At 37.3% G+C, this 27157-nt stretch overlaps 1 protein-coding gene across 7 annotated transcripts in view; it reads right to left on the reverse strand.

Annotated features, from left to right (window-relative positions):
* Positions 1–5843: 5843 nt before the first annotated feature.
* TMEM144 (transmembrane protein 144) overlaps positions 5844–27157 on the reverse strand; it is a 68295-nt gene continuing 46981 nt past the window's right edge. For 3 of the 7 annotated variants that reach the window (XM_061384332.1, XM_061384331.1, XM_061384333.1), the window contains exons 7-12: positions 26480–26556; positions 24344–24462; positions 21392–21511; positions 18893–19059; positions 13983–14036; positions 5844–8581 (exon numbers count right to left, since the gene is read on the reverse strand). In XM_061384332.1, coding sequence (XP_061240316.1) covers positions 8498–8581; positions 13983–14036; positions 18893–19059; positions 21392–21511; positions 24344–24462; positions 26480–26556 — 621 coding nt within the window. In that variant the 3' untranslated portion in view covers positions 5844–8497. The remainder of the gene's footprint in view (positions 8582–13982; positions 14037–18892; positions 19060–21391; positions 21512–24343; positions 24463–26479; positions 26557–27157) is intronic. The other 4 variants (XM_061384335.1, XM_061384334.1, XM_061384336.1 and 1 more) reach the window with 4 other exon arrangements.

Genomic DNA, 27157 nt, shown 5'->3' on the forward strand with positions numbered 1-27157 from the left:
GAAAGATATTAATGGCAGCATTTCATTTAGTAACAAACAGGAAATGCTGGGACACTGTGTGTGTGTAAGAAAGAAATTGACAGATTGGGAGACAATGAAAGCGTAAATAAAGGTGTTATTTAATTCACAGTTTTGTACTTTTGATCTTTCACTATTTTAAAAACAAACTTGTTTTACTGATAAACAAACAAACCTACTTAAACAATATCTATGTCCATTTTGGAGAGAATTTAGATGGACAGCATAGGTTACATGAAAAAAAAAAAAAGAAGAACCAGAATCTTGTTCTATAAATAAATTTTAAAAATATAACTTTAAACTCCAACCAATATGAATAGCAATTTATGTTGATGTGCTTCTTTCTCTTGGACAGGTCAGTTACAATCAGACTGGACTGTTTTGGCTCTGCTGGATTTTTCAGAGACTTTTCTGAAAAGTTTGCCTGAATCAAGCAGCTGAGGCTGTAGAACCCAAAAAACACACAACACATGAGGATAATTACATTTTGCCCCTTTCATTCATGAACTTGAAACATCTTCTCAGGAGGAGAAATCAATCCCACACAGCATCGACATTAAGCAGTGATTGGGCACTTAGAATTTTTGCAGCAGTCATGTAAAAGACACCCACATAAAACAGCACAGCATGTGGAGACAGCCTTGTTTCTGCAGAAAATCTTCCTATACAAAAGTGTCCAATACCAACTTGCCAATAAAATGCACAAAAACCTATTAGAATATATTGAGAGTTAATTATATGTATTTTTTCTAACCACATAAGAAATATATCATGCTGCTAAGCTGCTAAGTCACTTCAGTTGTGTCCGACTCTGTGCAACCCCATAGACGGCAGAGAAGGCAATGGCACCCCACTCCAGTACTCTTGCCTGGAAAATCCCATGGATGGAGGAGCCTGGTAGGCTACAGTCCTTGGGGTCTCGAAGAGTCGGACACGACTGAACGATTTCACTTTCACTTTTCACTTTCATGCATTGGAGAAGGAAATGGCAACCCACTCCAGTGTTCTTGCCTGGAGAATCCCAGGGACGGGGAGCCTGGTGGACTGCTGTCTCTGGGGTCGCAGAGTCAGACACGACTGAAGCAACCACAGCATAGATGGCAGCCCACCAGGATCCCCCATCCCTGGGATTCTCCAGGCAAGAATACTGGAATGGGTTGCCATTTCCTTCTCCAATGCATGAAAAGTGAAAAGTGAAAGGGAAGTTGCTCAGTCATGTCTTGACTCTTAGCGACCCCATGGACTGCAGCCTAGGCTCCTCCATCCATGGGATTTTCCAGTCAAGAGTAAAGGATCATAGTTTCATGTTAAATTTGAAGGCCTTATTACTAAGACAACACTTATATGTGACTTTGGAATTTCAGACTTGAGGTCTTCTATAGGAAGCAACACAAGATGATGTAAATGAAGAGACAGGATTCTGAATGACATTTATTGCATAAATGAAGAGAAATTAAGATGCTGGTGCATAGTCGCTCAGTTGTGTCTAACTCTTTGCGACTCCTTGGACCATAGCCCGCCAGGCTCTCTGTCCAAGGGGATTCTCCAGGCAAGAATACTGGAATGGGTTGCCATGCCCTCCTCCAGGGGACCTTCCAAAACCAGGGATTGAACCCAGGTCTCCTGCATTGCAGGCAGATACTTTACCATCTGAGTTACCAGGGAAGCCCCAAGATGGTGGAAAATGTCTCAGTTTCTGATTTGAGCATTTGAGGCATGTCCAACTTCCCTATCTCAGTGGAATATATTATGCAGTAATTTTCCACTAGGCATTTTGGAGTTGGAGCAGACATCATGTTCATTTGCTACCCACTTTCCGTCAAATAATTCACTTTAGTAAGACATTGTTCTGTTCCCTGGAAATAGAAGCTGAGGACATGCCTTTCTGAAGCCAGTGATGGCAAAACCCTTCAGAATCCATATTTAGAATCCATCCAAATTCAGCATACGATTACTTAATAAACTATTTGGAAAACATTTCTCTCTCTTGGTTGCAAAAGTTTCTTCAAAAACAGCAGGGCAAGTAGTCCTAGGTCTCTTTGACCTAAAATGTCTAACGAAGCTCAGGAATTATTAGAACAACTTACAGAACCCTGAGGCCACTCAGCCTGATGATTTGACAATGATGTTTCTGTCACTGGGGCAGAGAATGTTGAGACTCCCAGCTCAGTATTTCCTTGCAGCACTGGCTGTGAGAACTCTTCTATGTCCTTAATATTCTTAAGTAACACATTCTTCTGTTTGAATAATTCTAGGGGTGGATGTATTCTGCGATGTGTTCAAACTTCTAGGAAACCAAATGATAGAATGCAAATAATGTTATAAAGGTGTGAAAACTTTAGGAAAGCAGATGTTACAGTGAGGATTTGATTGATACATATAAGATATAGGAGTGTTGTTCTTTAGTCGCTAAGTCATGTCTTTTGTGGCCCAATGGACTGTAGCCCGCCAGGCTCCTCTGTCCAAGGGATTTCCCAGGTGAGAATACTGGAGTGGGTTGCCATTTCCTTCTCCAGGGGATCTTCTTGACCCAGAGGTTGAACCGGCATCTCCTATATTGGAAGGCAGATTCTTTACCACTGAGCCACCAGGGAAGCAAAAAAAAAACTACATTTTAAAAATATAGACTATCACAACTAAACCTACACTGCCCTCTGGTGGTCAAATATGAAAACATTTATACAGTTGAATTAAACGAATGATTATTTTACACACACCAAAACAACTAAAGGTAAGGCAACCAGGTGCCTCATTTTGTATTTTCAACAACTCACTTGACCTGATTTCCCCTAATTATCAAGGTTGAATGGCTTCTTTATGAAGACGTCCCAATTCTTCATTTTTAAACTTCATTATAGAAGCTTTATGTAGTAAATTGTAATTTACTGAGTAATACTGAGTAATACTACTTACATACTGGGGATTTAGGTATTTATACATGTGACAAATTTACATGTAGTAAATTGTAATTTACTGAGTAATACTGAGTAATACTACTTACATACTTGGGATTTAGGTATTTATACGTGTGAGAAATTATGCTGAAATAATAAGAAAATACGTTCTTCAATTTGTTACACTATTTAAAGAGTAGATGGTGAATTATTTAATGTTTTAATTTTATCATGCATATTAAAATGAATATTTTAGGAATACAGACACACAATTATCATGGTATGTCAGGTCATAGACACAGAGAAAATATTGTTTCCTTTTTCAGATTGCACAAATTTCTTAAAAGACTGAACCACATTTTTTACATGGTTTCATGTTTAATTCTGCAGAGTTGAATTTGACTTTAATATAAGTGAGTGAAATTTGAAATAATATGAGACCAGGTAAGATCCAGAGGAAAACTTCCTAAGAATTGCATATTCTTTTGTGTGTTTATAATAAGCATATTTTAACTATAGTCTCAGACATATCACAAGTAATCTCTACCTATCAGTATTACCAAACAGTGCATTCAAGAATTTAAACTCAAGTTCTTTTTATGATTGAGGGGTAAAATATGATTGAGTACGAGAAAATATTCTCCCATATGTGTGATGGTTAATACTATGTACCAACTTGGCAGGGCCACAGGGCGCTCCAATATTTGGTTGAACATGACTCTGGGTGTGTCTTGTGAGGGTGTTTCTGGATGAGATTGGCATTTGAATGGCAGAATGAGTGAGGCAGATTGGGTGGGCCTTATTCCACCCACTGAAGGCCTAAATGGAATAAAAGGCTGAGTAAGAGAGAAGCTCGGAGAAGGCAATGGCACCCCACTCCAGTACTCTTGCTTGGAAAATCCGATGGACGGAGGAGCCTGGTAGGCTGCAGTCCATGGGGTTGCGAAGAGTCATACACGACTGCGCGACTTCACTTCCACTTTTCACTTTCATGCATTGGAGAAGGAAATGGCAACCCACTCCAGTGTTCTTGCCTGGAGAATCCCAGGGACGGGGGAGCCTGGTGGGCTGCCATCTATGGGGTCACACAGAGTCGGACACGACTGAAGCGGCTTAGCAGCAGTAGCAGCAAGAGAGAAGCTGGGCTTCCCAGGTGGTGTTAGTGGTAAAGAACTTACCTGCCAATGCAGGAGATTTGACAGCTGTGGGTTTGATCCCTGGGTCGGGAAGATCCCCTGGAGGAGGGCGTGACAAGTATTCTTGCCTGGGGAATCCCACTGACAGAGAAGCCTGACAGGCTATAGTTCATAGTGTCACACAGGGTCGGACACAACTGAAGTGACCTAACATGCACAAGAGAGAAGCCACACTCTCTGCCTGTCTCTGGGTTGGGACAGGGGTCTTCTCCTGCCTTGGGCAGACCTGGACTCAGACCAGAACTTATTATAGCCTTGGTTTTCCTGGTTCTCTGGCCTTCAAACTCAGGCTGGGCTTGACAACATCAACTCCTTTGTTTTCCAGGCTTTTGGACTCAGACTGGAATTACACAAGCCCTCAGGGTCTCTGGGTCACCAACTGCAGACTAGGGACTTAGCCTCATAATCGTGTGAACCAATTACTTATAATGAATCTCTTTTACATAGTTATGTACAGGTAACTCGAGCACTGGTATAAACAATGATGATTGAGTCATCAGATCAGATCAGTCGCTCAGTCGTGTCTGACTCTTTGCGACCCCATGAATCACAGCACGCCAGGCCTCCCTGTCCATCACCAACTCCCAGAGTTCACTGAGACTCACGTCCATCGAGTCAGTGATGCCATCCAGCCATCTCATCCTCTGTCGTCCCCTTCTCCTCCTGCCTCCAATCCCTCCCAGCATCAGAGTCTTTTTCAGTGAGTCAACTCTTCGCATGAGGTAGCCAAAATACTGGAGTTTCAGCTTTAGCATCATTCCTTCCAAAGAAATCCCAGGGCTGATCTCCTTCAGAATGGACTGGTTGGATCTCCTTGCTGTCCAAGGGACTCTCAAGAGTCTTCTCCAACACCACAGTTCAAAAAAATTCTGTGTTACATTTTATTTTTCACTTTACTCAGAATCCTTATAATTATCTTCCACAGAGACAGTTTGTCTTCAATAGGAAAAAGAAAGCGACATAGCTCCCACATGAGTACATCAGTAGCCAAAAAACAATTGAGTTCACGTCAGTGTCCTGTTTGCTAGAAGGATCTTACTGTCAATATCAAGAAACTTTAGACAAAGTTCTATTATTTTTAATAGAACATAAAATTCTAGTAAAATGAAGTTCTGTTATTTTTCTTATCTAATTCCTGTTTCCTATATGGAGATGTCTGCCTAAGATGCTTTACACAACATCCCAGATCATCAGGTTTATTTCCTTTTTAAAAATGAAAACCAAACAAATGGAAAATCATTTGACACATTTCCTTTTCATAGAGGAAGAAAGGTGTGCCCTCTCTCACACTAAGATGAAATGCACAACTCTGTTGAGGCAAAAACAGCCACTTTTTCGGACCTTCACAAAATGTAATTTTCTACTTATTCTGTTTGCCTTGCAGTTTAGCCAACATCTTTATCTTAGTAGTAGTATTGCCAGGGCTAAAGTTCATAGTTTGCATTTGTGTATCTTATTTTGTGCAATATATTGTATGCTCACTGGGTTATGTTCGGTAGCTCACAGGATCTCAAGCAGGACCATGGAACTAGGCTTAGATCCTACTGCACGGAGGCCATGAAAGTGAGTTTCTGGCATCCACCTTTAGGAGGTGGGATTCCCAAGCTGGAAATTTTCCCAACTGTCTTGATTTTTGCTGCTTTTATTTGTGTGTACCTGTGTGTATGCATTCTTGTTTTGAAATTTTAACCAACACCAAAAAGGATAAAGATGAAAGTAACATTCCTCCACACTCTCTTTGCCTAGTTTTAATTACTTCAACATTTAGACATATGCTTCTGAACTATTTTGCTGTTGATTCTTTAACACATATTAACGAACACATAGATAATTCATTGCCATAAAAAGTAGAGTATTACAGGTAATGCTCAAGGTTACCTTGACCCAGTGTTGCCATTTTAATCTCATTTATCCTCATTAAAAGCAAACCTTATGAGTTTGGTGTACATGTTTTTCTAACATGTTGCATACATATGAATTTATAGAAAATATACATATTACTTTGATTTTTACAGTTTTTTAAAAATGGTATCACAATACCGTGTACATGGTTCTACAACTCATCTTTTTACTGAGTGTGTTTTTCAGAAGCTCTCCCAATATTGATACACACACGGCTAAGAGGTAGCAACTCTATCAGTACAAATAAATGGGTATAACAGGACTAAAAGAAGATTTGGTAGTTCAGAGGAAATGCTATATTATTCATTCTTTAACACCTGTTAGGGAATTTTAGTAATCAGGCATTTTTGTTGTGATAGTAGAAAAGTCTTACTCAGGATGCCAGTCTCACTGGGAATAAGTGCTGCCTCTCTGCACAAAGAGACAGAAAGCAAAGACAAAGTTAATGCAAACACAAGAATCTGACCTTACTAAGCCCCAGACTTCAAAAGACATGGGCGTTAACTTCCTAAGGCAAGCAAAGAAAGTGGAGATGTACAATTGCCCATTTAGACTAGTCTCTACCTAAAAAGGTGCTGGCTTGGTAAGCATTTTGAAAAAGCTTCTTTTCTCTAACTTTTGCTAACACTACTCTCACTAACGCTATAGGCACTGCCTGATAGCAGAGACTATACAGTGGTAATGGGATTTTTTTTTCTTTCATTTTTCCTCTGCAACTGCTTTACTTCACATTTAAAATTTTGCATACAAATTTGCAACCTCAACTAAAAAGTAATTCAATGCCATTAATATAAAAAAATTAAATATATTTAAATGAGAAAAATAGTTTTGCTTCATATCAATTTATTCAAAGCTATCAGTATAGTTAGTGACATTTCAGGTTAAAATTAAATGAGATTTTGGAAGATGTTAATCAAATATTTATTTATATTTGCAATTCAACAATTAAGCAGTGTCATTTTTAAATTGTACTCATAGACAGGTATAAGTAGTTGTTTGGGTTGTGGGGGAGTGGTAAGGGAAGCGGTTCTTACAATGTATTCTCTGATCTACAGACACAGGCTTTTTCCCTCAAACAAGATGTAATAATAGCTGAGAATTATACAATGTTTTCCAAGTGTCAGACAATCATGAAAATATAGATTTTCACTAATTTGGACTTCCTGGTAACCATGTGAGATGGATACTAGCAAGAGCCCCAGTTTACAGATGAGGAATCTGACTAGAACATTTATCCAAAGTCACACAATTAAGATGAAGTAGAGGTGAGATTTAAACCCACACAGATCGGCTAGGGAGTCACATACATTTTGCCCCTCCAAGTAGCAAAGTAATGTGATATCATCAAGTGGGAGTGGGTGAAACTTTTACTGCACTATTCCAGTTTTTTTTTTATAGTATTATTTTAAGAGTTTGGGAACCATTGTAATAAACACTGTAATAGCCGTTCCATTTCAGTTTTCTTAAAGACAATTATCATGTTCTGTGATTTTCTTTGACCTAGTGTAAACTACCATTTAAAAATTAAAGAAAACCACTGGTTAGAAGAGAGGTTTTAGAAAAAATATATTTCAGAAAAAAATTAAATTGTACATCTAATGGAGTGTATTGGTTCCTTAAAATTCTCACTGTGATAAGCTACAACCCTGCTTCAGCAATTCTAGAATTTCTCCACAAGTTAGAGTACATACATACATGGGTTATATTCATGGGTATGTAATAAGCTAGAATCTTGCTTCAGCAATTCTAGATTTTACCCCCAATTTATAGTAGAACATTCATATATGCATGTGTATTTACGGGTGTATACTTGTAAACATACGTATATGTGTTACACACATATTCTCAACAGTGGGAAGTTTTTGCTCTCTAAGGATGGATTTTATCTGGAGATATCAAAGGCATTTTGAGCTAACTGGGTGGGTGATTGAGAATCAGGCAACATTAATTTGAAGTAAAAATAAGTCCGGGCTGAAAATAATGAAATGGCTTTTTTAACATTCACTTGCCAACTCTGACATTTATTTTTTCTCACAAAGGCTCCAGATATCTTTGGATCCTAATTCCGTCATAATATAAGTCTTCTTCCTGCTCCATCCCCCACATTTTTATGCCTGTCTTCATGAATGAGGCTCATATTTGGGAAATGTGGACACATACAAAATTCTTTACATACGAATGCCACACTGTTTGCTAGGTTATATACCAGTAAACACATATTGTGGTCAAAGCAGCATCTTCAGATACAATGAGGTCAAGTCCTACTTTCATAAACAGTTCATTAGAAGAACTTCTCATTTTTACGCTTGACTGAAAGCTGGTTTTCCTTCAGTGTCACATTTGTGGGAAAGAAAATCATTTACCCTAATCCAGGACGGATGAAGATCCACTTGCTGTGTGAGCATGAACTCTATTTTCAGCACAATCTCTTGTGTCCAGGAGAGAAGTGTTCTCAAGTACCGCTGCCATCTGCTGGCCTTGTGGTTGTCAAATTTTAGAAAAAGCTGTGCATAAGGCTCCAGTCAAGATGATGCAAAATGCAAGCATCATCAGCAGGTAGTTTTTTCGACCCTGAGTAATAAAAAGAATAACTGTCATTAAGAAGACCTGAATCAAATATATAAAAAGCACAAACTCTCAAGATTTCTGTGGACCTTACTAACCATCTGGTCTACCTCCTGTATGCTTTTCCATTATCCCTCTGTATGAATCTTCCAGGTTCTCAGGTCCTCTGTCATTACCCATTCAATAAATACATGTGCACTCCTACTATCCATCCACATGTTCTGGGATTAAAATGGTAAGCAAAATGTGCCCCTATTCAGTGACTCGTGTAATGTGGGAGATGGGAATGAGTAACACGCAAACAGCAGTGGCTGTTGTAAGTGCATCACAACAAAATCTTAAGGAGGCAGATCTAGAGTTGAGTTGAGCTCCTAAGTATCAGTGAATTGGGGGAAGAGGAGGGCAGCAAAATCTCAAATACAGATTTTGAGTAGAAGGAATGTGTGTGCAAAGCTCTGTTGTAAGAGAAACATGGTACTTTCCAGGGACTGAAAGAAGGTCTGAGAGGGTGCAGCAGTGAATTAAGTGTGGCTTGATGAGGCTGGAGGCTATGCATATGCCTGAGCAGGAGGTATCTTAGAGGCCATGTTATACTTTGGATTTACTTTTCAAGCAATGGGAAGACATGAGAGGAACAGGCAGAGCCAAGTATATTGAAAAGACAGGCTTGCATTTTGTAAAGCCCACACTTTTGCAGATGATGAACAGATTGGAGGGGGCCAGAGTGGATGCAAGGGGACTAGTGAGGAGGTGACCGCAGTCCTCCTGGGAAGAGAGGATGAAGTGCAGATGGAGAGACAGAGACCAAGCTAAAGGGCAAGGGAGAAATAGAAACAAAGATGACTCCCCCAGCTACATGTGGGTGCACTGGTCTTAAAGATGGAACCATGGAGGATGCCAAACAATCTTTATATGAACAAACATACACCACTCTGTGTTCAGTAGAATACTGTATTTCTCACAAGTTCCACCTCTAAGAGTTCAGATAGATCGATTCTAATCTCTCTCCCACAAGATAAACCCTCAGACACAGGAAAATAAGTGTGCTATATCCCTGAAGCATTTCTTTCCTTGGTCAATATTTTAGCTCCTCTGACCATCTTTCATAGGGAACAATTTGAAGCTCCCACATAGTCCTGGCTGTTCTCCTCTGAATGATTGCCAGGCTAAACAGTCTATATGATTGGGTTTAAATGTAGACCCAATACTCTGAGGCAAGTGGAACAAGATCTCAATTACACTGAGATCTCCTGGTAGTCAAATCATATGATACTATTATCAGCTTTTAGTAAAACTAATGACAATTAATATATAACCAAAATGTCAAAAATGTATGTCCCCATTTTTCATGTGAATAAAGAATTGGGTTAGAGTAGGTGATTCTGCATCTATCTGATGACCAGAGTGGTCTTTTTAAGTTGGATTTGGCTGGCTTAATTGATTCACTGCCAGCACAAACTCTGCAAAAGTCACTCTGGTATAAGTTCCACAAGTGAAAGACAGCATAAAACCTTGCCAAGCACAGGGCAGCTAATTAACTCACACTCACATACAACACACACAGACACATAAACACACACACACTCCTGAAGGCTTTAAGGTTTCCTGACAACTTTTTCTTAAAGGCTGCAGCCTTTGCCTAGATACCAGTATTGGTGCAGAGCAGGCACTCAATAAATATTTGTTCAAAGAGTCAATACACTCAATTTCCAAATGTGCTGTGTGAATTAAACAACTGATGAGATCATTGACATAAAGAAAAACAATATATGGGGTCTCAATTATCAGCACTTTACAACCAAATTATGTGAATATGTTGTAAGCTCTATGTTTTATTGTCTTTGGAGACAGTAGAACAATGTTCTCAGGGACTAAAATTTTTTTCCCTTTTAAGGTTAAGAATCTGAGCAAACTTCCTAGTCTCCTAGAGAAAAAGACCAATTATATTTGGGCAAAAGCAATAGTTTTACTTTGTCAAAGGTGAATGCTAACTCTTAGAAAGAGCACGCTAACAATCTCCCCAAAGCAAAAAGTGTTTAATGTGGATTTCTGAGACAGCTAGTAAAATGACAAATCATCTCATTCTTTATCTGGAAGTCACTATTGACTTGTAAATTGTTACCACAATTCCCTGCATTGGGATTACTATGGACATTCTGACTAAAGTGTGTTGCTAAAAATATACTGGCGGTCTAGCTTAAAATAGCTAAATATGAGATTCTAAAACAAATTTTCCAAAGAGGAACAGATATTACATATAAAAGAATGTCACAAGGGCAAAGCGTCCAACCAAAGCACTAATGGCATTGAAATGAAATAAAATCTTTAAACTCTTCCACACAGTGCTCGGATCTCCGATTAAGTCCTCACTGCTGTAGGTTGTGGACTTTTAAATATGTGTCTTCCAGGACTGCTTCAAGACATAGCTGACAGGACCTACAAGTCACAAACGTGAAACGTTTTGCTGATAAGGACCTACTCTACAGCATGGGGAACTCCACTCAATACGCAATGACCCATATGGGAAAAGAATCTAAAACAGGGCCAATATATGTAGATGTATAACTGATTTAATTTGCTGCACAGCAGAAACTAATAGAACGTCATAAATCAACTATACCTGAATAAAAACTTTTAAAAAAATTGCTTTTTTTTCCCCTCTAGGGTTTTGTTTTTAAGAAAAATAATTTAAAAAATTCAAATAGGATGTTGGTTTCAGTGTCTAGTTAAACTCTTAAACTCATTGGCATATAAAGTGTTTAAAACTGTCGTTTAGGTCATCTGGCAAGAGGCCGTTAGGCATTTGCTTTGAATGATAAGTACACTGGACACTCCTTAAGTTCTGCTTGTAGACAGATTTGTAAGGTGTTTTAACTAGAGTTAAAAGGTCAACAAAACTCATTGAGCTTTCAGCTGTAGCCCTCCAGGCTCCTCTGTCCATAGGATTTCCCAGGCAAGAATACTGGAATGGGTTGCCATTTCCTTCTCCAGGGGATCTTCCCAACACAGAGATTGAACCCATGTCTCCTGCTTGGCAGGCAGATTCTTTAGGACTGAGCTATCAGGGAAGCCCAAAAGGTCAACAAAATTTGCTGTGCTTTCAGCTTTGCCTTCCCTCTCTTTATTTGGATACATACTTGGCCAAACTCAAGCACTCGCTTGCACATCTATAGATGGAACACCCTGGGATTTTATTGGAATTACACTGATGGTGAATGGAGATGCTGTCCAATAACAACAGGGAGCTGTTCTATCAGGGATATGGTGAGTTGCTCATTTGTTATGACAATCTTTGATGTTCTGTAGTAAGCTTCTGGAGTATAGGAAATTATTTCTTAAATTCAGCACATTTCTTGCAATTTTCTTACATTTTTATCATTTTTGTTGGTATGAATAGCATTTATTTTTTTTCTTTTTAATTGGTTCTTGATGGCATATTGGAAAGTTACTAATTTAATATTTATATTTCAGTGCCTTACAAAGTGATCTTATTGGTTCTCCAGATTTTCAGCTGATTTTTTTTAAATTTAAAGAAGAGAATATTATATGCAAACAATATTTTTCCTTATTTTTCTCATGTCTTAATTTTATCTTAGCCAATTGGCTATGATCTCCAGAAAATACTGAGTAACAGCAATGATGGAAAGATCTTTGACTTATAGAGAACTCATATTTTTTCAGTTCTATTGAGATATAATTGACAGAGAATGCTTATGTTTCACTTTAGCTATGTATTTACATAGTTTTTGATAGACATCTTATATCAGCTAAACTTCCTCTTATATCCTATTCCTCCTATTGTTAAAGGTTGTTCTCTCAATTAAAAACTGTTTTTTAATTTTAGTAAATACTTATTGAATATGTACTATTACACAGTTTCTTTTCTATCTAAAAAGAGTACAATAAATTACATTATACATAATATGATCCATTACTGCATTCCTGAATTAAACCCTACTTGGTCATGTTTTATCATTTTTAAAAGCCCCTCCTCTAATTGGTCTGAGCTTTTTTTCCAGGTATCTTAAAAAGTCATTTTGTCTTTTATGTGTCTCTTTAAAAGACTCTCAAGAATTAACAGTAGGCCCAATGGTTAGGTATTCTCTTGCTCAAGTAAGTTCCTCTATCTAGGGAAGAAGATTTTAATTCAGTACTGTTATACTGTAAAATAATTTTTACATGCTTCATAATAAATCTATTCTTAGTTTATGTTTATTTATACATACAGTTGTAAATAAGCTTGTGATTTTCTAAGGTTTCAGCATGTTATGCTGAATAATATCAAGTTCTTAAATAGGATTCATTATCCTTCATGAAGCAGATGAAATATTTGTGAAGAGATTTAGAGTGTGCTTTGGCATAAAATTATTTTTTTTTTGTGGAAAGCAATCCTAACTAAAATAAGTAAAAAACATATTCAAAAGAATAACATCTATAAATGTTTTAAGTTGTCTTGTAAATTTAAAAACACAGCAATCAAGATTGTGATCCAAATATCTTCTAAACAAATTTATTACTTCTTTAACCTGAAAATCTTACTTGTATTAACATCTTACGACTTTCTAAGTCAACACATTTCATCTGAAATGAATGAAATGACGTTTTAAACCTAAAACTGAGTAATCATTTTAAGAATTTTCCAAGGACATGTTCACTTTATGGCTCCCAGAGGTTAGCAACATCAGATCTTCTTAAAGAGAGGAATTATTTGCTTCTTGTTAAGGCAAAAAATATTATATCCATAATGCCTTGACAGTGTCTCTAATTTATATTGTTTTCAGTAAAAACTACTACAAAATACCATTCACACAGCCTCAACTGAAGGCTTTTGCCACAAATAAAGGTAAAGGGGAAAAAATCTTAAAAACAATGTTTAATGAAAACACACACACACACACATCCTAGAACTACTTGGTAAAAGCATTTTAAGTCACCATCATTTACACTTGAGAGGGTGTTCTCCTATAAAGATGCTGGTTGGATGTGGAGGACTTTGGAAAGCATGAGATTCAACAACAACAAAAAATCTATTCTCAAATTCCATCTGCCTCAAGGATGTTTTAATTTGGGGGGTAAAAATTTTCATCTTGTTTATCTAACATTTTTCACTAGATAAAATTTCTATCTATCTGATTTTATTGGATGATTTAACCAAAATCTCTTAAGGGAAAATAAAGTCAACTAAAGCATTTTTCCTCTAAGGTTGGGGTGGAGAAAAACATACCCATAATAATTATCATATGGTTAGTATTTTCTTTTCTAATTAGAGATGATAACACTTTGAATATCTGACCTGTCAAATTCATTCACGTGTTTTCTGCCCTGGGCTTTGGTGTTGCAGTTTTCAGAAATAACACATACTATTAAATATGTTTCTTGACTGGATCTGCACCTTTTGTGTACATACCTGTATTTCCTTAAACATGAAGACACCCCACATTGTAGCTATAAATCCTGGACCCTTAAATTAAAAAAAAAATTATTAAATTGGCTATTTTTCTGTTACTGTACTCTATACAAATACAGTAAGTTGGAGAGCTGACCTGACACTTATCAAATAAATTTTGATTTTAAATCAATATAATAACATTGTCAGGAAAAACTATTCATAATCTCAATTCAAACTCAACATTAAATTAAACTAAGCAGCATTAGGAGAAAAACGAAGACTTTTTCCCTTTTCTTCTTTATGGTTTTCATTTTTAGTTTTTTGATGGTGATAGAATATTGTGTGCCATAGAATGTTTTTCTTCAATGTGATTTATAACAAAATATTTTCATAAGCAAATAGATAATCTTTTTCACTAGTTCCTCAAGATACTAGAAATGGGCTTAATAGGAACAAGTGTATGAATAAACATAACTTCCTTTAGCATGAGATAATTTCAAAACTGAAGAAATTCTAATATGTTATTTTGGACTTGAAATATAGCATGTACTTTAAAGTTTTCCTTAACTGGAGAAGGAAATGGCAATCCACTCCAGTATTCTTGCCTGGAGAATTCCATGGACACAGGAGCCTGGGCAGGTACAGTCCATGGGTTTGCAAAAGAGTAGGACACGACTCAGCAATTAACATTTCAACTGATATTACTGGACAGTAATCAGCTATATCTCACATTTCACTCTAATGAATGCTAAAGATAGTATTATGGCAAGATGGAAAAATCATGATGGAAAAATAAACAGTGGGTTAGTGAGCAGGAAAAAAAGACAGGAATGAAATAATATAGGACAAAAGAGAAGAAACGAGATGGAAAAAAGATTTGCAATTTGAAAATTTTAAGCTCTTAAAGCATTTATTATTATTATTATTATTGTTTTTTTTTGCTGAGAAAGGAAAACATTGTAACTTAGATCAATTGCTGTCTTTGTGAAAGAGATGTATCAGCATTCTGATGATTCCTTTTCAAGTCCTGCACAAACTCTGGAAGAGTTCCAAATAAACAATCCCAGCCTGTTTCCCCGTTTCCCAGTTGTACATGACTGGATCAGCAGAGCTGGACTCCACTCCTGATGGGTAAGCCAAGCAATGGAACACATTACTTTCTGTTTATCAGGTTCCAGAAAAGTCAAGATCCAAAGAGCCAGAGAAATAGGTCAAAGGAACTGTCTTCCACCAATGATGTATGGTCTTAAGCCTCAAAAATCCAAACCAAACAAGAAACACCTGGGCCCTTTAGCAATTCCACACTGACTTTGGGCAGGATGGGAGGAAACAATAGCACAGGGCACAAAATATTAATGTTATCATGCCAATCGCACTTTATCCTCTTCAATCTGGAAACTCGTTTCCCTTTCAGAGTACGTGGGCGAAGACTATACCAAGAGGTACCGTTGACCTCTGCAGGTTTTTGGCTGATGATTTTTTAAATATGAGTTTGGACGTGGCTTAAGGGTTATTGCAAGGAGCAATGTAGTGCGTTGCTAGAAGTAATCCAAGCAGAAGTCAATGTGCCTGGCTCAGTTCAGGCAAAGGAGATCCGAGTAAGGCTGTTGTTCAGTCCCTAAGTCACATCCGAATCTTTGCGAGTAGGGAGGGCATCTTAAACAAAAGAGACAACTGTTTTGGCATTGGGATCATGCATTTTTCTGTTGTAAGTTAACACAAATTACTGAAACTCCAGTACTTTGGCCACCTCATACCAAGAGTTGACTCATTGGAAAAGACTGATGCTGGGAGGGATTGGGGGTAAGAGGAGAAGGGGACGACAGAGGATGAGACGGCAGGATGGCATCACGGACTCAATGGACGTGAGTCTGAGTGAACTCTGGGAGTTGGTGATGGACAGGGAGGCCTGGCGTGCTGCGATTCATGAGGTCGCAAAGAGTCGGACACTACTGAGAGACTGAACTGAACTGACACATTTATAAATTGACTTTTGAAAAGAAGGTGAGCTGGAGCCATCTGGAGAGGCTGACCCTTCTGGAGAAGCTGAGTTGGCTGTTAAGCTCCTTGAGGAAGACTGGAAAGAGAGCCCTTTGTCCTGCTACATGGGCTTTTCTTCTTTCTTCACCTTTTTGCTTTTTAATTGAATATTTGCCAAGGAAAAGCAAATAATGCTTTCAAGGAACTCCTGGTTTAGTCACCAATGGATTCTAACAGTGGAAATACATGTCCTGGGAGGAAAAGTATGCTGCTGGGATGTGAAAAATGTACTCTTGATGAAACAAGATTAGCCAGATCCATACTTCTTAAAGCTGGGTGGTGGGTATGGTTGAAATTTTCCATCAAAAAGTTAAACTTAAAGCAAATCTAGCTCTATGATGAAAATAAAGAAGAAAGTAAGATCCTGGAGGTTATGGCTGACCTTTTTCTTCATGCGGATAAGGCCATCTTTGAACTGAATAATGACAATGAAATCAAGCAAGAGTCCAGTAGCAGTAAAGATCTAGGCCCTCACCTCCCAGAGATACCTGTCCCTTCCAGGAGACAATCCTCAGGCACCAGAGGAAGCCACACCAGGGGGGTGAGTTGCCTGCTTCCATCACAGTGGTCAAGAGTCATCCTTCTGACAGGTCAGTCTCCAGATGCCACAGAGACCACTCCCACCGGCCCTCCACCCACGCCCACCTGCCTCAGCAATGTATTTGCATTGCATTTGGCTGTCATGTCTTGCCCTAAGTCTTCACTGTAATTTAACACAAGAAAGAATAGTAGGAAAATCATATCTATCTACTATAAAATTTTTGTGAAGAATATTATTATTATTGTTCCATGTCTCCTATACAGGACCCACAGGATAAATTCTATTAAGAATTCAGTCTTTTTAAAAGAACCAAAAAAAAAATTAGTGTTAGAAAATAGTCTTTTCTGAGGAAATAATGTTACCAGTCAAAAAGAATTAACTATCTCACTGTCTCACCCACTTCTGCAAGCACAAAGCAAAACAATGTGTAAAAAAAAAGTGCTTAATCACATGACTGTTTACCCTCTGTGTGACTTGTGTGACTTAATTGTATCTGTGTGTTTTACAGAAAGTTGCCTCAAACTCATTTTGAAGAATCCACATTTGTTCAAGAAGATAGCTTGATTGAATGACAAAATCACTGTCATATGACCAAGTTTAAGTTTGACGTGATTAATGACTTACCTATTTCAATACATGTCATTCTTCCTTATATTGTGGGATACGACTGTCATGCAACATTTGCATCCCTAGTCGAGGTACATACCACATTGTATACTTTGCTCTACAAATTTAGTTTAAATTTGTTTAATTTCATTTAGTTTTAAGTATTTCACTGGTAAGTTTTACATCCCATTGCCCATTACTATTTTTCCTGTTATATTGGTCAATTCTTGCACTACATATCTTTGAAAAAATGAAAAACAAACACTTTTGGGGGAAAAATTCAGGTTTTTACCACTCCAATGATGAGGACTTAAACTATTCCTTATCATCTGCTCAATTTTGATAACATTTTCCTTCAGTACAGATTAAGAATGTCAAAATGTGAGTCCTTTAAGTTAAAAAAACCCCAAACCTTTATCATGTGAATTTAATTGTACACTAAAGCTATTTTATGAACACAGTAGAACTGTCAAAAATATGCTATTTGAAACCCAGATTCCTATTAAAATTGAAGGATGTTTCAAACTTTTATGTAGTTGTATTTTAGACTAGACAATGTATTTTAAAAATTCAGTTTTGTATGCTTGCACAGGTGTGTGGCTAAAATGTTTCAGGCAAATTTTATTTGTGATTATGATTTAGGAAGCAGGGGAGGCAGGTAATCAACTGAACAATCTAAGATACCAAGAGTAGAAATAAGAGCAATTAATTCGTGTGTAGGCATGTCAGTCCTGGCACCATAAGGAACCTAAAACACTTTAAACTGGATTTTATACTGAAGGCAGAAAGCAGTCCTGTGTACAGTAAACTCTATACTAAGAAGCTTTGAGATGTCCATGTGGCTGTGTCCCTTCAGATGATGCTCTTAGCTACTGTCTCAACTTTCTCATCTGCAAATCGGGGACAATCCTATCAATACTAGTCCTATCTACATGAAAAGAAACACTTTTGTTTTTCTGTTACCTGACTATGTGCTACCTGTCTGGCACTCAAAAATATCAGATGAAGCAAATTACATTATGAATGCATGAGAAATGGCACCATCAAGAGACAGTACTTTGCTTCAGCACTTTCTGAAAACTTCTTTAAAACACTGATACACACTATGAAGAGGGGCTAAAGTACTCTCTGTCTCACAAGGATGCCATGAGATTCAAGTGAGACAATATACACAAAAGCATTTTTATATCTATAAACTATTACATAGAGATAAATATTGTTATCAGTCAGATTCCCAGGTGACTCAGTGGTAAAGAATCTGCCTGCCAATGCATGAGACACAAGAGAAGTGGGTTTGGTCCCTGGGTCAAGAAGATCCCTTGGAGGAGGAAATGCAAACCACTCCAGTACTCTTGCTGGGAAAATCCCATGGACAGAGGAGCCTGGTGGGCTACAGTCCATGGGGTCGCGGAGTCTGATACAACTGAGTCACTGAGCACACACATTGCTATTAATAGCAAATTACAATGTATCCCAAAAGAAATTAGGCAAAATGACCAAACAAAAACTGCAAAGGCATCAAAGATGAACAGACTTGTTAAAATGAAGTTAGCAACATTCCCTTAGCAATCAAGGACAAGAGACTAAAGGGGTCAGTTTATCCACATGCATCTGTTATGTTGACTGTACTCCTGAAAAATCAAACTCCATGACAGACTTCAGTGATTCACTAAGAAAGCTTCAGACAAGTGTGATTTACATTTGGAAAACAAAAATTTGGAAATGCAATACAGCTACTTACAGCAGTGATGATTGGAAAACTGACCACAGCACTGAGAGAGCGGTTCGCTATGAACCAACAGCAGGTGGCGATCGCCCAGAGGACTCCGGACAGGAACCCTGAAACACAGACGCGTTCGCCAACCACATACCTCTCCAGAAAAGTCCACACTCCCGGCAGAACGACTACTAAAGTGAACACATCACACACTCCTATTAACACCGACAGCCAACATGGGTTTTTGAGTCATGTTTATGACCATTTGGAAAACAAATCATTTCTCTTTTTATGACTGCACTAGGTGTAAGGATCACCTTTTACCTTATTGACATTAAATCAAGTACCCAAAGTAATAGGTGCAGTAAAGATTGGATAATGGAGTGGGACCCAGGGAAGGTACTGGGTCTGAATATTTTCTGAAAACACCATTTACTCTAAGCCATGTACGTCAAACTATGTGAAATTCAGAATGATGCTTAAATAAGGGGGGGGGGTGTGACTTGGAATCTGAATAAAAATACCAGCTTAAAATGTTCAGGGTACTTTAGCTAGACATTCAGTAAATATTCTACCATTCTTCCAAAACTGTATAGTGGGGTAGTGGCACTCTTTGGCTTAAATGAATCAAGCACTCAAAAGTGAATCTCTGATACATGCTTTGTTTTGTTCTTTAAAAAATTTTTACTTGTGGACCTACATTCCATATTGAATTATAGTAAATTCTTAAGTGAGAAATTATATTTATATACAATGTATTTTTATAATTAACTTAAAGTATATTAATTTTAATCTTTAATGCATAATACATATTTAAATTGAATTATATATAATTTTTATAATTTATGTATTTATAATTCTTATTATATATAATTTCTCATTGTATATGTGTTGAGTATATATATATATATATGGGCTTATATGGGCTTCTCTGGTGGCTCAGATGGTAAAGAATCTGCCTGCAATGCAAGAGACATGGGTTTGATATATATACAATTATATATAACTTTCTTTTTATAATTTATATATTATTTATAATTCTTATTATATATAATTTCTCATTCTATATGTGTGTATATACATACATATATGAGCATATATGGGCTTCCCTGATGGCTTAGATGGTAAAGAATCTGCCTAAAATGAAGAAGATCCATGTTCTATATATATATATATATACACATACATTACCATCAGTGCCTAATAGATTAAATTCAAAAGCATGTATATTTGACATAACTTTTTTACACTCTGAAATAATTTCTCCTAACTTTCTGGAAAAAAATACTTATTTTCTCTAGTGACAATATAAAAATATGTGAAATTCAGAATGATGCTTAGCTAAGGGGGAAAAAAATCTGGAATTTGAATAAAGATACTAGCTAAAAATTTCAGGATATTTTAGCTAGACATTCAGTAAGAATTCTACCATTTTTACATCTACACATTATACCATTACTATAATGTCTGAATTATAGTAAACATTCTGTACTATAAAATGGTGCAATGGTGTAGTGGTATGCTGCTGCTGCTGCTAAGTCGCTTCAGTCGTGTCCGACTCTGTGCGACCCCACAGACGGCAGCCCACCAGGCTCCCCTGTCCCTGGGATTCTCCAGGCAAGAACACTGGAGTGGGTTGCCATTTCCTTCTCCAATGCATGAAACTGAAAAGTGAAAGTGAAGTCGCTCAGTCATGTCCGACTCTTAGTGACCCCATGGACTGCAGCCTACCAGGCTCCTCCATCCATGGGATTTTCCAGGCAAGAGTACTGGAGTGGGGTGCCATTGCCTTCTCCGGTGTAATGGTATACTTTGGCTTAAATGAATCAGGCACTCAAAGCAAATCTCTGGCATATGCTTTATTTTGTTCTTTAAAAAATTTTACTTGTGAATCTATATTCCAAGTTGAATTATAGTAAACACCTAAATAAGTGAGAAATTATAATTCTTCATCATATATATATGTGTGTGTATGTATGTATATATATATATATATAAAACCAACAATGCCTAACTGATTAAATCCAAAGCATGTTCATTTGACATACCTTTTTTAAACTCTAAAATAATTTTTCCTAAATTTTTGGAGAAAATGCTTATTTTCCCAAGTGACTGCAGATTTGTATTTGTGGATACCTTTAAGAATAAAAGAGCCCCAGCACTCTGACTTTTAATGTGTATCCTTAGTGAGGAAGAAATACTAAAGTCTCATGCTTATCACACAAGGTATTTCAGCAGAGGAAACAATCTCAGATTCACTGGTCCAGTTCTGGGTTTAGCATTAATGACTTGGCATTTCAAATACAGTTTCATAGTTTTTAAGTCCTCCATATTTGGTGGTGAACTGAACCAGAGCAATTGAGGGAAGGAACACACAGACACAGACACACACAGACACACACAGACACACACAGACACACACACAGAATGGCTTCATTTCCAGAAGACGAGTATTCAAGCTAAATTAATAGGGAATGATGCTTTCAAAGCGTAGGAAGATTTTTCTGTAGTAAAGATTCTTACCTGGCAAGACTGCTTCAGGATGTAGTTTAGGATTATTTTTCATGGCTACACAGTAGGCCAGAAAGTAGACTGTACTTGTGAGGAAGATGCCACTGAAGTGTGCAAAAACATAGTCTAAATCTGGAAGTACAGATTATAAAAATCTCAAGCATATCATTTTAGTCATTTCAAATATATTTAGAGTTCTAAGAATAAAACAAGCTCACCAAAATTAACCTCAATTGTAAAGGAAGCATTCATTATATTTTATCATACTATTTTCCTGCATGCTATTTATAGAGAATTTTAATTAACATATTTAAAATATTAAGAAGTTGGTTACTATAATCAAATCTAAAAGGCTGGCTTTTATATTGTCTTGGAAAGCTAAGTAAGAAATGACAAACATTATGTGAATATAACATTAATATCTCATTTTTTAAGAATTAAGTATATTAAGTATTCAGACTTAATATTACTGATGGCTATAGAAACTAGCAAATCTCCTAACAGACGGTATTTAGGGGGTAGTATGTAAAGAACTTTGGCAGAGCTGATTTTATAGGTTGCATTGATCAATCTGGAAACCAGTGTCCAGGTTGCAGCTATACAGAAGGATATTCAGGAAGTTATTCCAGGGGATTTAATTATTTGTTATAAAACTAATTACATTGGGAAGTTAATACACAGATGGTGGCCCAAATTCTGAGAAACCCAACTCCACTGAGGAAAGCAGATGGTCCTTTTCCATAGAGATGGGTATAGCAGGTTCTTGGCCGGGAAGGTCACTCTGGGCCCAGTATTTCAACTAAATCTAGAGGATGAGCAGCCATGCTTAGAGAGGAGAGCTTGAAAGTCAAAGGGCTTGTCTATTCTTCTGAGTCATATCATAACTCATCTGTCCCAAGACCATCACAAAAGGCAGCTTAATCTAACGATCAGAAACACAGACCACCTGGTGAGACTCCTGAATCCACCATTTGCTAACTTGGAGACTTAAGTAAATTAACTTATATCTCTCTGTTTCATCTTACTGTAAAACCAGGATAATAATGGTACCCAAACAGTAAAGCTGCTATGAGGGCCAATCAAGTTATTATTGTAATTAGAAGAGTGCCCAAGATACAGTATATAGTGTTTACGTGATCATTAAATAAATGAAATAAAAACTATGCCCCCTTGAATGAGTTTTGAATGAATCAAAATAAAGTGTGTTTCTATTAGACTACATTTGAGTTGCCATAAAAAGATCCCTTAGACCTGATTGTACTATTTATGTGAAGAGATTGTTAAGGACATTGTTCATTATGCTCTAGGACCAAGAACAACTGTGCTTCTGAACAATCAGTTGTTTTTATCTTGTGTTTGCTGAATTCTGGGACTGATCTGATTTCCTTTGTGGCTGTAAGAATCTTGGAGCCAAATTTATGACTCATTACTAGCAAGTGTACAAGTGTGGTGCAGTTTTTAAGACTCGTTCATGGTTCCATTTTGCTTGGTCATTCATTTTCCCTTCCCTCTTAATTTTTCCTAAGTGATTCTATTTTTATTAGTTTTTATCCTTTAAAACAAAAAGAATAAAAATACAAAAAATATTTGCATAAAACCTTAAAAAACACAGAAGGTAATAAAAGTACTTTGGGAACTGTTTGTGGGGCTGAACATATAAGGGAAAAAACAAACCATGGTGTCTATTCAAAGTCAATCCATTCAATTAGAGTTCAGATCCCAGTTTTTCCATCCATCTGCCCCTCATGACTTGCCCTCCAAACTTCTCCCTTATCTGAACACAGATGACATTCATTTTCCATGCCACTGAGGTAGAACCGACTTAACCATTATCTCCTTTTATCATCATAGATGTGAGCCACATTTCAATATAATCACAGGATCCTGAACTAGACCCTCTCATCTCCTTCTGAGCCTGTAGAAAGCTGTTGCACGCAGTGTGGAGGTGACGTCTGAGAGAGGAATTCTATCACTAGAACCCGAGACAATTTGCAAGCATTACATTGGGTCTTTCAATGTACTACTTTGTGCTTGAAAAATAATATCCTAAGCAGGCTATATTTTGATTTGAAAGCACTTTACTTGATTTTAAAGCACTGTATGCTACACTTCAGTTTCTTTTTTAAAGAGGAGAAGAACACACATTTTCCCAGAGATCATCAAAATGGAAAATAACCTCCAAATCTTGCAGCAAATCCAGAAACCATATGTTAAAATCCGAGTAGCTGAAATGAATCTTGACTAAAATCGATTCCATTAGTATGTTGAAGATCATATGAAAATATTGAAATAGTTCTTTATTTCTTTTAGTTTCCAGGGCCCTTCTAATTCACCACTTACAATGACAAAGTAAGATCAAATCTGATGAAAGGAAATTTATACTTTAAGATGGGATGAGAAAGCTTAAGCATAAAATTCTGTCTGTGTCTGTCTGGGCTTTCTCCCTCTTCAACACAAAGTGTGCACCTGCCTTTTACTTTAATCAGAGCTTCTCAAAGATGAGGGCACTTGCTTGACCATAAAGATCAATTTCTTTCTTTCTTCTCATGCTAGTGATGTATTAATAACTTCTTAAAAGAGTAACATTCTTTCCCAGCTCTGCAGGGGGTCATGGTGACTCGCTGTTCACTTTGTACTATGCTTCCCTAGATTATGTATCCTTGGTGAACTTTATGTGAAATGTCAGTATGTCATTTTGATGTACATCCTTTGTCTTAAAAGTGCCTTCAACTTTTAACAGGTGGAATTGTTCTCAGAGCTTCAGAGAGTGGGTCTCCCGGGTTATAATGTTCAGTTTGGCTCAGATAAAATTTCCTTTTTTTCCTTCTTAACTTGATTTTTCATTGTATTTCCATCAACCAATCTATGTACCAATATCTACCACAGTCCGTTTCTTTTTATAGTCTAAAGCAGAAACACAGGTATTGAGTTCACTTATGAAGTAAAATGACTTTTTCCTCTCACCATTCTGGCTTGCCCCTGCATAAATACTATCATTTCTTTTGCTGTGGTCCTTGATGTAAATGATGGGCACAAATGTAGATCCATAGAGAATTCCAGATATCACTGCGAGACTGCAGCCCCTTAAAAAACAAATACATTTCTATTCATCTTGGCCCAAAGCAATATTTCTGCCACACATAAATGGAATCATATCTAAAGCATGCTTTAAAATGTAAATCACAAGGCATCACGTAGCAATTACCCATCTATCTCAATCGGGGTGATGAGCAAAAGTCCCAGGAATGCCCTGCAGCATCCAGGTACCTTGCTGGGACACAGCTTCAGCCCTTTGCTATCTAACGGTGGAAGGACATGATTTACAGACACTGTAAAGGATTATTATTATAAATTGTCATTACATAGGTGAGAATATTGCCATCATCGTCTACAAGTGACATGAAAAAACAAGGCTCTCTAACTACATGAGGACTTCACTGGTGGCTTGGTGGTAAAGAATCTGCCTGCAGTGCAGGAGACTCAGGTTCGATCCCTGAGTGAGGAAGATCCCCTGTAGGAGGAAATGGCAACCCACTCCAGTATTCTTGCCAGGGAAATCCCATGGACAGAGGAGCCTGGAGGGTTACAGTCCATGGGGTCTCAAAAAGTTGGACCATCCTGTGTGACTTGTAGAATCTTAGTTCCCCAGACCAGGAATTGAACCTGGGTCCACAGCAGCAAAAGCGCCAAGTCTTAACCAATGGACTGCCAGGAAATTCCTTAATAAAATAATTTGAATATTTCAGATAAAACATTACTTTTGTAAAAAGAAAATGTTTTGCCTTAAGCAGTAGAATCATGTTGGACCTTCATACTTGGGCTATATCTGCATGAAGCAACAGTCTTCATTGACTTTGGTGGGAGATGATTAATATTTTAGAACAGTCCCTTTAGCTTAACATAAAGGAGAATGGCATGAAACAGGAAAGAGTTTTAGGCAAAAACCATTACTTTCTAAGCTTAAAAATAAATTCTTAAAGTCTATTTTAGTGGTGCTTTGAGGAATATGAGACTGTAGGTACTCACAAGACCAATAAGCTCTGTTCATGATGGAAACCTCTACATAATGGTAAAGACCACGAATCCTGGAGGAGGGTCCCAAACAGATCAGACTAATGGACTAGGCTCTCCAATGAGACAACTGAAAGAGTGCTTAACAAATATTCCCTTAATGAAGGTGATGCTTCGTGAAGAACGTTTTTTTGGAGAGATCTATTTTATTTCAAAGCAAAAATAACATTTCTTTCTTCCAATGCCTATAGGTTAGTTCATTCTTTCATTCATTTAATTGATCCAAATATTTTTTGAGCATCTATTATGTGCCCCGCACTGCTGCTTTCCACTGTGAAGACAGTGTATATACTAACAGAGGACATGCTTTCTGTTCTTAAAGTATCACCACATAAAGTCTAAAACAGCTCTCAATTGAAAAATGCAAGCTACATACTACTACGTATTCATATTTCTTATATAAACATATAAAGGTTCATACATAAAACATATCATTCTCATATTTCTTTGCTAGCCCCCTAAACCCCTAAATATAGAAGCTATTGTTGAGCCTAAGCCTCTCACTCTTTATAGAGACAGCACAGGGGTGGGGGCTAAGACCTACATGGACACAAAATATTCTACCATATTTGACAATAAATACCTCAGGATTATAAAACTCTTGATGCATGAGTGGAGGGATTCCTAGGGCACAGTGGTCATCTTGGCTAGAGATGTGGCTTGCCTAATTCGACAGTGATTGCTGGGAGCATATTGGTTGCCATACTCTGTGGCCTGTACTTTTCCTTTACTTTGCATTTTTTTTTAATCTTTCCTTTTACTTTAGGCATGAAAGTCCTGCAAAATGAGATTGCTTCTGTGAGTGACTTATTGACTAGAAACACTGCAGGGGCTTAGGAATTCCTTGAAGCACTGAGACCAAGGCCCTCTGTGCTGTAAAATTCAGCAAGGGACCAGAAAGTCTACCATGAAGTTAGGAAGTCAAAGCTTGTGTTACCATTTTTATCTTGAGCTCAAATGGATACAACTCTACTCTGCTTATCCTTGCTGTAACCATATATGAAACAGAATAACAGAACCTCTTCTTACACTAAGTGGCTTTGTGCTGTGGAAAGTTTATCCACCCAGGAACAGTCAGGATCAGGATCTTGAGTTTTGTTAATCACCTAGTGAAAACATTGGCAAAAACCAAAAGAAAAACAGCAGTCAATTAATAGCCACACTGGTGACAAGATTTTCAGTGTTTTTCTCTTCTGTCTCAGATATACTTTAAAATAAAACCATGCCACCCTGCATTCTGATTCTGTGGGCATCACTAGACTCACATGTTTCCAATTCTGTTTCTGTTTTACTCAGAATGGTCTGGTCTCTTTTAAAATGTTTTTCACAGTTTAATAAATGGCTACTTTGATACACCTATCAAAACTAATGAGGTTATTAGTGCTTGCATTTTATTTGCAAGTTTTAATAATCTGTCAGAGGATGAGATGGCTGGATGGCATCACTGACTCGATGGACATAAGTTTGGGTAAACTCTGGGAGTTGGTGATGGACATGGAGATCTGGCGTGCTGTGACTCATGAGGTCTCAAAGAGTTGGACATGACTGAGCGACTGAACTGAACTGAACTGAATAATCTGTCAAGAAATTAGATCTTAAGACTCTTCTACTATGGAGTACTTAAGATCAACAGGCATATTTTTACCCAGATTTTTAAAAACTAAATTGGTTGCTTAAACATTTCCAGCCTTGTTTCAAGATTAGCTC

This window comes from Bos javanicus, chromosome 17 (genome assembly GCF_032452875.1).
Source record: "Bos javanicus breed banteng chromosome 17, ARS-OSU_banteng_1.0, whole genome shotgun sequence".
NCBI classification, from domain to species: Eukaryota; Metazoa; Chordata; class Mammalia; order Artiodactyla; family Bovidae; genus Bos; species Bos javanicus.